The sequence below is a fragment of the Spinacia oleracea genome, chromosome 1 (genome assembly GCF_020520425.1).
Source record: "Spinacia oleracea cultivar Varoflay chromosome 1, BTI_SOV_V1, whole genome shotgun sequence".
NCBI lineage: Eukaryota > Viridiplantae > Streptophyta > Magnoliopsida > Caryophyllales > Amaranthaceae > Spinacia > Spinacia oleracea.
The window spans coordinates 4,926,840-4,938,619 of NC_079487.1; the positions used below are offsets into that span (position 1 = coordinate 4,926,840).

At 35.2% G+C, this 11,780-nt stretch overlaps 1 protein-coding gene across 1 annotated transcript; it reads left to right on the forward strand.

The window, feature by feature from the left end:
- Nucleotides 1–5,752: 5,752 nt before the first annotated feature.
- LOC130462621 (protein DETOXIFICATION 45, chloroplastic-like) lies at nucleotides 5,753–11,533 on the forward strand. Its single transcript, XM_056831300.1, has 6 exons — nucleotides 5,753–6,342; nucleotides 7,913–8,057; nucleotides 8,162–8,258; nucleotides 8,339–8,439; nucleotides 8,650–8,813; nucleotides 11,423–11,533. Exons 2-6 carry the CDS (start codon nucleotides 7,961–7,963, stop codon nucleotides 11,531–11,533), a joined length of 570 nt encoding a protein of 189 aa, XP_056687278.1. The 5' UTR covers nucleotides 5,753–6,342; nucleotides 7,913–7,960.
- Nucleotides 11,534–11,780: the final 247 nt, after the last annotated feature.

An 11,780-nucleotide genomic window follows, 5' to 3' on the forward strand; every position in this document is an offset into this window, starting at 1 on the left:
GCCTCTTATTATTTTCATAATCTAAATTGCATGAACATGGTTAAGTTTTACAAATTTGCAAAGAATTAAAGGGGTGATTAAATTTTCGTAATTAATTGCAAATTGCGTTTATTTAATTATATGTACGCAGTTTTTCGGCAGTTTCTTCGTTACTCATCCAAATCGAGTGATTTTTGTGCCAATTCCGCATGTAAAAGACATTCTAAAATTTTGACAAAATTAATATTTTTGGTCGAACCCAGAATTCCCAAATTCGAAGCCTAACTATGAATTTTCGGAGGTTTTAGTTTTTCGAACGCAAAAGTTTGTAAATTTAAGATGTTAAATTAAGTATTTGCGATTCTTGTTGATAAATCTTAAGTTTTTGATTGACCTACTGTATATGTTTAACAATTATAAATGCCTAGACTTGTTAATTATACAACCTAATTTGTAATTATGATTAATTTGTTGAAATTCGAATAATTTAGAATTGATTTGATTTTCACGATTAATTAATAATTTAATTAGGTACCAATGATTAAAATCCACCATAAAAATTGTTAATTTATGTTAAAATTTTAATTTTTATGACCTAGATTTGAATCCATGTTAATCGGAAATTAATTGATTAATAAATTTTCGATTTTTCGCCCTAAAATTATGAAATTAATATGATTTATTAATTTGTCATTAATTTTGGAAATAAAAGTTTTAATTTTTATGCAATTCGCTCATAAAACTTGCACGCACAAAGAAATGGACGCTACGTGTTACCCTTAAGGGGTGTTGTATAGTGCGGGCATGCGACGACGAGCAAGGGAGCTCGTCGCCCATGCGGTACGATGCAACGAGCAAGAGCCATGGCACACGAGCACAAGGCAGCACGCTGCCCTGTGTCGAGTGCTGTGCGCATATGGGCAAGTGGGCAAGGGCGAAGGGCCAAGGCGCAAGCCATCGGGCAGACGCGTGTGGGCAGCAAGCGTGCTGCACCATAGCGTGCTGCCACGCCCAACAAGCAAGCAGACGCGAGGCAAGCAGGCGCGACGAGCGAGCGGGCGCGCGCAGCGTGGCCTGCACTGCTGCGTTGCGTGTGGCCTGCTTGCGTATTGCTACACGAACACTCGACGGGGCTTGGGCGCAAGCCCAAGTGCTCGTCGTGTTACGATTGTCGCATTTTAAATTTTAATTTGAGATTTTCAGTTCGAGTAATTTTAATTAATTTTAAAATTAATAATTTAAATTGTTTTCTCGGGATTTAATTTTGATTATTATAATTATTATAAATTTTAATTTATACTAATTATTTTACTAAAACTAATCCTTGAATTAATTTAAATTCGTTATATTCAACTGAAATAAATTAAATAAGTGGATTCAATTATAAATTTATACGAGCTTTAAATTTTTATTAAATTTGTATGTTTCCGGTTAGACTAGAAATACATTTTTATGTTTGGAATTAGTAAAGCATATGAATTTATTGGTTTAAGTGGGAGCAATTTTAGTCATAAACTTTTGATTAGGTCTACAAATCCTTTAAGGTTAAACAACTTGATTAGAATTAATAAGGACTGAATAATTGGTAGATTATTGGTGCCCTTAATTAAATGCTGCAAATATTTATGTGATGCATACAATGTGTTTTAACTAACCAATTATGTGGGCCATTCATGATAATGAATGGATGAATGGTATATATATATATATATATATATATATATATATATATATATATATATATATATATATATATATATATATATATATATATATATATGTATATATATATATATGTATATATATATATATATATATTGTATATGTACAGTTTTGCAGGTTATGAAGTGACTAGTATGGCCCAAATAGGATAGAAAATATGGTCTGCGTACCATTAATTTGAATGTAATTGGTCTTAAGCACCAAATTTGTTTTTCAATTCAAATATGGTCTGCGTACCATCAAATAGTTGTAATTAGTTTAATTATAGCTCATCCTACTTGAAGAAAATGGCGCACCCCACGGTGAAATTAAAGACGGAGTTTCCAATCCATTTTCAAGACGGACTTTGAAGTTGAAGCTTCAAGATGAAGTCGGGCCATACTAGATCACATTTATCTTATGCATGCTTTAAGTTATTTATTGCTATTAAAAATGTCTTAAATATGCATGAGATCAAAGCTTGATTATGTTGCATGATTAAGGATTTTAGTTCACTTAAAATCTAACCAACATAGTAAGAGCCTTAAGTTCCAAACTTAAAATTGAGTTAAAAGGTGCCATGCCAAAATAACACTTACTTGGATATCCTTTACATCGATCTTAGTAATAGTTTTCCGCCATAGCGAGGTGTTACTTATCTATACTAAAGGGGTAAGGTACACAAATAATTGTGAGTACATGTTAGTTTTGGTGAAACTCAACGATATAAGTAAGGAGTCCTTTTATGTCGTGGCAAAATCGATAGGTTTACCTAATAAGTTCTTAGACGTACCTATCAACCAAGAGTAGTTTCTAGACTATTAGCAAAAGGCTTTTGCTTACCTAAAAGATTTTAGAATTGAGTCTAAATACATAATGTGCTTAATTCTTCAATGAGTTTTAGGATCTTGGAATCATTTTATTCACACCTGCCGGAACACATAACTTGAATAAAATGCTTAATGAACATTGAATTATGCATGTATGCTAGAATTTAAGTTTACTAAGAGAAACTGTGAATGATTATTTATTTGTTTATTCTTTTTCAATTGTAGTTTTAATTATGGCAAACAACAATTCATTCAACATTCGATCAATTCTCGAAAAGGAGAAGTTGAGCGGGAAAAACTTCCTTGACTGGCAAAGGAACTTGCAAATAGTTCTTATGCAGGAAGAAAAGGAGTATGTCCTGGAAGAGGCGATGCCCGAAGCCGCAGGCGAAGGGGTCACTCAGGCAGCCCTTAATCGTTGGATTGATGCCAACAAGGATGTGAAATGTCTAATGCTTGTAACCATGAGTGCAGATCTACAGAAAACGTTCATCAACTCAGATGCTTTCACGATCATCAGTGAGTTAAAGAACATGTTTCAAGATCTGGCTCGAGTCGAAAGATTCGAGAGTCATAGGCAGATTCTTGAGACCAAGCTTAAGAAAGGCGAGCCCGTAAGTCCACATGTTCTCAAAATGATTGGACTCATTGAGAATATGAGTCGGCTGGATCAGCATTTCTCTCAGGAAATGGATGTAGACACCATCCTCCATTCTCTTCATAACGGGTATGATCAGTTCAAGCTGAACTACAGTATGAATAGTCTGGACAAAACGCTCACTGAGCTTCACGGTATGCTAAAGACCGCTGAAAAGACGCTCAAAAGTGATAAGCAAGATGTGCTTATGGTGCGTGGGGGCAAGTTCAAGAAATCTGGAAAGAAGAGGAATGCTAAGAAAGGTGGCAACAAGGCCAGCCCAACTAAGCAAACTGGCGCCAAAATCCGAAAAGAGGAAGGTCAGTCAACCTACTTCAGAATCCGAATGCTTCTACTGCAAGAAGAAGGGGCATTGGAAGAGAGATTGCTTGAAGCTAAAGGAAGATCAGAAGAACGGAACAGTCGTTCCATCTTCAGGTATTTTCGTTATAGACTGTATACTTGCTAATTCAACTTCTTGGGTATTAGATACAGGTTGTGGCTCACACTTATGTTCCAATTCACAGGGACTAAGAAGAAGTAGAAAGTAAAGCAAGGGTGAAGTCGACCTACGAGTGGGAAATGGAGCACGGATTGCTGCATTAGCTGTAGGAACTTATTATTTGTCGTTGCCCTCTGGGCTAGTTTTGGAACTAGAAGAATGTTTCCATGTTCCAAGTCTTACTAAAAACATCATTTCTGTTTCTTGCTTAGATGCTAAGGGATTTTCCTTTTTAATAAAAGACAATAGTTGTTCATTTTATTTTAAAGAGATGTTTTATGGATCTGCTAGATTAGTCAATGGACTTTATTTATTAGATCACGACAAACAAGTTTATAACATAAATACCAAAAAGGCCAAAAAGGATGATTCAGATCTCACCTATCCGTGGCATTGTCGATTAGGCCATATTAACTTGAAACGCATGGAAAGACTTCAAAAGGAAGGAATTCTAGAACCATTTGACTTAGAGGATTATGGTAAGTCGAATCATGTTTACTTGGAAAAATGACAAAGCAACCTTTCTCTAAAGTTGGAGAAAGAGAAACTGAACTATTGGGTTTAATCCATACAGATGTATGTGGACCAATGAGTACAAATGCCCGGGGTGGTTTCAGCTACTTTATCACTTTCACTGATGACTTCAGTAGATATGGTTATGTCTACCTAATGAAGCATAAGTCTGAATCCTTTGACAAATTCAAGGAATTTCAGAGTGAAGTAGAGAATCAATTAGGCAAGAAGATTAAGGCACTGGGGTCTGATAGAGGCGGTGAATAACTGAGCTATGAATTTGATGACCATCTGAAAGAATGTGGAATTCTATCAGAATTGACTGCTCCTGGAACACCACAATGGAACGGTGTGTCGGAACGGAGGAACATAACCTTGCTAGACATGGTTAGATCAATGATGGGTCAGGCCGATCTTCCAATAGAATTTTGGGGACATGCACTAAATACAACCGCACTCACTATAAATAGAGCTCCGTCTAAAGCTGTTGAAAAGACTCCATATGAGTTATGGTTTGGAAAGCCTCCAAAAGTGTCTTTTCTTAAGATTTGGGGATGTGAAGTATACGTCAAACGATTAATTTCAGACAAACTTCATCCAAAATCTGACAAATGTATCCTTGTGGGCTATCCAAAGGAAACAAAGGTGTATTACTTCTACAATACATCTGAGAACAAGGTGTTTGTTGCTCGAGATGGTATCTTTTTGGAAAAGAATCACATTTCCAAAATGACAAGTGGGAGAAAAGTAGACCTCGAAGAAATTCGAGTCGAACAACAAACTCTAGAGAATGTTCAAGATGACATTCAGGATGAAACTCAGAGATCTTTAGAAGTTTATGGTGAGAATCATAGACAATCTAGAAATGTAAACCCGCGTAGATCGCAGAGATATAGATTTCAACCGGACAGGTACTTAGGTATTTTGACGAACGAGAGATATGATGTTCTATTACTTGAAAGTGATGAACCTGCGACTTACAAACAAGCTATGACGAGCCCTAGCTCCAAACAATGGCAAGAAGCCATGCAATCTGAATTAGACTCCATGTCTGAAAACCAAGTTTGGGATTTTGTCGATTTGCCAGATGGCTACCAAGCCATTGGAAGCAAATGGGTTTTCAAACTGAAAAAGGACAAGGATGGGAAACTAGAAGTTTTCAAAGCTAGATTGGTTGCAAAAGGTTACATGCAAGTCCACGGTGTGGATTACACTAGTAGAAAAAACCCCTGTTGCAACCCCCTTGTTGCAGCGTACATGTGTTAATACGCTTCAACAACCAGTCGGTCAACGCGGGTCAAACCCTTTAAAGGGTTATTGCAGCGTACAATTTAATTGTTCCCTGCAAAAAAGTTTGTTGCAGCGTACATTTTAAAAGCCCGCTGCAATAGCTCGTTTTTGTTGCAGCGTACTTGTTAAAGCCCCCTGCAATAACCCGGGTAAAAAAAATTTCGCTGCAATATTCGTTGAAACTAATTCAAAACAAATTAAGCATCTCTCACTCTCAACTCCCTTCTTCTCCCTTAACTTTCCCTGCGTCATCCCCTAAAAAAAAAACCCTTTCTCTTCTTCGGTGGTTCTAGCCTCCTCGCCAGAGGCCACCTATTAGCTTGCTCGGCCGTTGGTTCCAAGGAAAAACTTAGCTTGCTCGCGCCGGTGGTTTCAAGAAAGAAAGTTGCTCGCGTCCTATTTTCCGTCAACCTCTTCGCCGCGGCTACCTGTCCCCTCTTTTAGGTTTGCTCGATTCGTTTACCTGATTTTTGTTTTAAGAATTAGGGTTTTAAAAATCAGATCCTAAAGTGACGCGCCAAATTTAGAAGCGAGAGAGAAAGAGATTTAATGGAAAAGGGAATTGGGGAAGAAAAGGGTTTGGGTTGGCGCAGAGATGCCCATCGTCTAACTCGAATAAATGCACATGAATTCGACACCGGGAAGAAATCCAGGTACAGTTTTTATCATCATTCTGCCTTTTGATTTCGATTCCAATTTCACAACTAGGTTTTGGTATTGTAGATGTCGAGTTGCAATTTCTAATCAATTGGAATTGCGGAACTTGATTTTGGTGGATTCATACATTTAATTTTTTTTGTTTGTTTGAGTCCTATTCTTGATGTGCGGAAAAGGAAGGCGGTTCGATTGAGCAAAGATGTCGACTCCAAACGTCGCCAAATTAACAATGGGTAAAATTTTCTCTTAAGCACCTTAATTTATGCACAATTTCAGTTTTCTTTGTTGTTGTTGTTGTTGCTGCGAATTTGAACATCATTAACTGGGTTTTTCCATTAAGTAATGATAAAGTGTGAGCTACTGTATAATTGAGTTGGTTATGCTTGTGAATTTGTTTGTTTTGATTGAATTTAAAGCCTTTTATGTGGGGGGGATTGGCAAAGGAACCATGGGTCAGCTTTTAATTGGGGATTCAGTTCATAGATTCGATTGTATGGTTTGGTTAATAGAGGATCTCATTTTCATGTGTTATTTTTCCTATGCTAAGAAACTCCTGAGCAAAGATAATTACATGTTGCAACCAGTTACTGTGTAGAAAAGCAAGGAATTCTGGAAATCAAATATATAAATTTTTTTGTAATTGGTTCCATTAGATAGTTGGATTTCATTGTTCTGCATTCTAATGCCAATCTTTTCCTCCATTTATGTGATATTTTTGTTTATTTGGTAGTCTGTGTATCATGAATGTAATCATTGTTTATTATAAGACGACTAGTAATTTGATTTCTTCCACAAGTATATTTGGTGTGGTCTTATTAGATGTGGGATTGGATAATGAAACATGAGCCGGTGGTTTCAAGAAAGAAAGTTGCTCGCGTCCTATTTTCCGTCAACCTCTTCGCCGCGGCTACCTGTCCCCTCATTTAGGTTTGCTCGATTCGTTTACCTGATTTTTGTTTTAAGAATTAGGGTTTTTCAATTCGTTTTTAGGGTTCTTTGCGTTTGTTCAATTCTTTTTTAGGGTTTGTTCAATTCGTTTCTTCAATTCATTTTTTCAATTCGTTTTTAGGGTTCAATTCGTTTGTTCAATTCGTTTTTAGGGTTTGTTCAATTTGTTTTTACGGTTTGTTTAATTTGTTTGTTCAATTCGTTTGTCCAGTCACTGTAGCTAGGCCTAACATGGTAGGAGTATGTGAGAGACACTGACAAAATAAATCAATGTAACAATGCAACTATTTTCTATGCGCATCCTCTGCTAGATTTTCCTGTATATAGACTTAGTGAGGTAGTGTACAGTTGTTGTCACTGACTCATTGGTTTGGCTTAACTTCCCTTGCTTTATTCCAAATCATGTTTTGATGACGAGTTCTGGTCTTCCCGTTATGATTATATTTTGGCCTTCATCTCTGTTCCACATTACAAGCTTTTTGCTTAAAAGACATCCTAATTTGAAAGTGTAACAATTTTTTTCATGAAAGTACTATTCTTAGAGGTCGTACCCAGTTATTCTCATAAAGTTGTGAGATCTCGGTAGAGTCCAAGAAGTCAATGATCTCTTTGCAACTACCATTTTTCCATATGATATGTAAGGTCGGTTATTAGTTTGTTGTAGTGTAGATTCCGGGTGATAATCATTCTTGCTTGTGAGTATAATTTTTAGGTCAGCATAGCTTCTTCATCCCTGAAAATAAATCATTCGTGATAGCCTCAATCTCAAAATAGTATAATCCCCCCCCCCCCCCCATTTGTATATATGTTTTAAGTTTTTAACAGAAGATTGATTAGTTAATTCGGCTTTGGTAGGCTGTCGTTCATAGAGCTAAGAACTCAAAATATTCAGCTGATGAGGATATGGAGGAGACAGATGTTAAAGATCCAAATTTAAAGCAATCTCTGGAGTCTGCTACTTCTCAGATTAGCCAGCTAGCTCTTTCTAATAGTCCTACTGGTAAATCTTCACTGAATTCTATTGTGGGATCAGATACGGCCAATGCAGGTGTAGATATTGACTTTTTGACTTTTTATGTCTGTACATTGATGATCTGCATGCAGGTGTTGCCAATCTTGCAGCTGTTTTTCTGTTCCCGCTTTTCATAAATTATTTTCAGATGGGTGTCACTGGAGCAGCCACTGCCACCGTTGTGTCTCAGTATGCACTTTCTTCCTGAAGTCTGTTAGTCGGCTTTCTTTTAACTATATTGGTAATCATGCTGCTTGTTTGTGCTCCAGATACATAGGTAGCTTCTTGATGATTTGGTTTCTTAGCAAGAGAGTAATATTATTACCTCCAAAATTTGGAGATCTGAAGTTTGGGGTCTATTTAAAATCTGGTGAGTGTCAGAGAAATGTTTATGGTTATTTTCTGTTTTTGATTCTTTATCCAACACATTGATTTTAATAACCTTCTACTTAATAATCACCATTACAAACTTCTTAAATTAGTCTGCTTAAGTGGCCATTGTTTGTACCTACTTAAAGTGTTACTCGTACATGTTTGGATTATATTGCCGTCTGTTTCCTTATGTTTACCTTTTTTCCAGGTGGATTTCTGATTGGAAGAACTGTGGCTGTTTTGATAACTATGACGATTGGGACCTCGATGGCTGCTCGTCAAGGTCCTCTAGCTATGGCTGCTCATCAAATCTGTATGCAAGTGTGGTTGGCTGTCTCTCTTTTAACTGATGGATTGGCCGCATCTGGTCAGGTATGAGCTTTCATCTAACTAGGAGGTTCGATATCCAGGCTATAGGTTTTTCAGGCATCTAGACTACCTCTATTCTACAGTGCTTGTCCATTATGATTTATGATTATCACAAAAGTTGAAGATTGTGAATAATGTGTGGGTTTTAACCAAATAGGAAAAGCTTCTTGGATTAATAAGCATTTGTTGTTGTCCAAAGATCCTGATTTGTGAACAATAAACCAAATAGGAAAAGCTACATATTTTCTCAGAGTATTACACTTATTACATGTTTAATATGAATAGTTTTAACTTTCTAACACTCATTCCAATCTACTTATGCAAATTTAAGGCTTGTTTGGTCGTTATAGGTCATATTAGGCTAAAATGAGGCTTTTTTGCTCCCAAATATGAAATAAAGAACCTTAGGACTCATTTTAAACATATTAAATGTTTTATATGATTAGTTTTAACTTTACAAGACTTAATCCAATCTATTTATGCACATTCATGACTTCTTTGGCCGTTATAGGTCATATTTAGGCTAAAATGACATTTTCGCTCCCAACTTTGATCTAACGAACTTAAAAACTAATTTCAAACTTATTACATGATTCATATGATTATTTTTAACTTTTTAAGACTCAATCCTATCTATTATGCACATTTGAGACTTGTTTGGTCGTTATAGGTCCCAACTATGAACCAAAGAACCTAAGGACTCATTTTAAACTTACTAAATGTTTTATATGCTTATTTTTAACTTTCTAGGACTCATTCCAATCCATTTATGCACATTTAAGGCTCATTGTGTCGTTATGGGTCATATTTAGGCTAAAATGACATTTTCGCTCCCAACTTTGAACTTAAGAACCTAATGACTCATTTTAAACTTATTATATGATAAATATGCTTAGTTTTAAGTTTCTAAGACTTATTCTAATCTACTTATACCCATTTAATGCTTGTTTGATCGTTATAGGTCATATTTAGGATAAAATAAGGCATTTTCGATCCCAACTTTAAAATAAAGAACCTAAGGACTTATTTTAAACTTATTACATGTTTAATATGCTTAGTTTTAAGTTTCTAAGACTTATTCTAACTACTTATACACATTTAAGGCTTGTTTGGTCGTTATATGACATATTTAGGCTAAAATGACATTTTCGCTCCCAACTATGAACCAAAGAACCTAAGGACTCATTTTAAACTTACTAAATGTTTTATATGCTTATTTTTAACTTTCTAGGACTCATTCCAATCCATTTATGCACATTTAAGGCTCATTGTGTCGTTTTAGGTCATATTTAGGCTAAAATGACATTTTCGCTCCCAACTTTGAACTTAAGAACCTAAGGACTCATTTTTAAATTATTATATGATTAATAAGCTTAGTTTTGAGTTTCTAGGACTTATTCTAATCTACTTATACCCATTTAATGCTTGTTTGATCGTTCTAGGTCATATCTAGGCTAAAATAAGGCATTTTTGCTCCCAACTTTAAAATAAAGAACCTAAGGACTCATTTAAAACTTATTACATGTTTAATATGCATAATTTTAACGATCTAAGACTCGTTCCAATCTATTTATGCACCTATAGGCTCATTGGGTCGTTATAGGTCATATTTAGGCTAAAATGAGCATTTTCTCTCCCAAATTTGAAATAAAGAACCTAAGGACTCATTTTAAACCTTTTAAATGATTAATATACTTAGCTTTAAGTTTCCAAGACTCGTTCCAATCTATTTATGCACATTTAAGGTTCATTGGGTCGTTATAGGTCTTATTTAGGCTGGATTGACATTTTCGCTCCCAACTTTGAACTAAAGAACCTAATGACTCATTTTAAACTTTTTACATGTTTAATATGCATAGTTTTAACTTTCTAAGACTCATTCGAATCTATTAATGCACATTTAAGGCTCATTGGTTCGTTATAGGTCATATTTAGGCTAAAATGATATTTTCGCTCCCAAATTTGAACTCAAGAACCTAAGGACTTATTTTAAACTTTGTACATGATTAATATGCTTAGTTTGAAGTTTCCAAGACTTATTCCAATCTATTTATGCACATTTAAGGTTTGTTTGGTCGTTATTGGCCATATTTAGGCTAAAATGAGTATTTTCTCTCCCAAATTTGAAATAAAGAACCTAAGGACTCATTTTAAACCTTTTAAATGATTAATATACTTAGCTTTAAGTTTCCAAGACTCGTTCCAATCTATTTATGCACATTTAAGGTTCATTGGGTCGTTATAGGTCTTATTTAGGCTGGATTGACATTTTCGCTCCCAACTTTGAACTAAAGAACCTAATGACTCATTTTAAACTTTTTACATGTTTAATATGCATAGTTTTAACTTTCTAAGACTCATTCCAATCTATTTACGCACATTTAAGGCTCATTGGGTCGTTATAGGTTTTATTTAGGCTAAAATGACATTTTCGCTCCCAAATTTGAGCTACATAACCTAAGAATTCATTTTATACCTTTTACATGATTAATATGCTTAGCTTTAAGTTTCCAAGACTATTAGGACATTGTTATTAGTTGCTTGAATGTTAAAGTGTGATATTTAATTTGAATTTAATCTAATGCTTAGTTGAAATTTCTGTTTTTGTAAAGGTCTACACTCCGAGGAATGCGCCTATACTAGTGAGGAAATTGATGTGGTTAGTGAGCAACGGGCTAAGTGTTTTACCCGCAAGTATTTACTATTGGCTTGAGCGCGCTTGATCGAGGTGGTTTAGTTGTTATAGAACAATCGTTTCCATTAAAATGTATGCGTACATTGAAATTGGAACGTATATTTGAATGTAGTACGTGCACTTTGGTTTTGGGATATATATATATGTATACAAAACACCAGTTATTATTTTTTATATTTGTTCTACAGGTTGCGATATTTTATTTATTGTTGTTGACAGGTTCCTATATTTGGTGCAAGACACCCTAGGTATAGATAAATAAAACTAAAATTTTC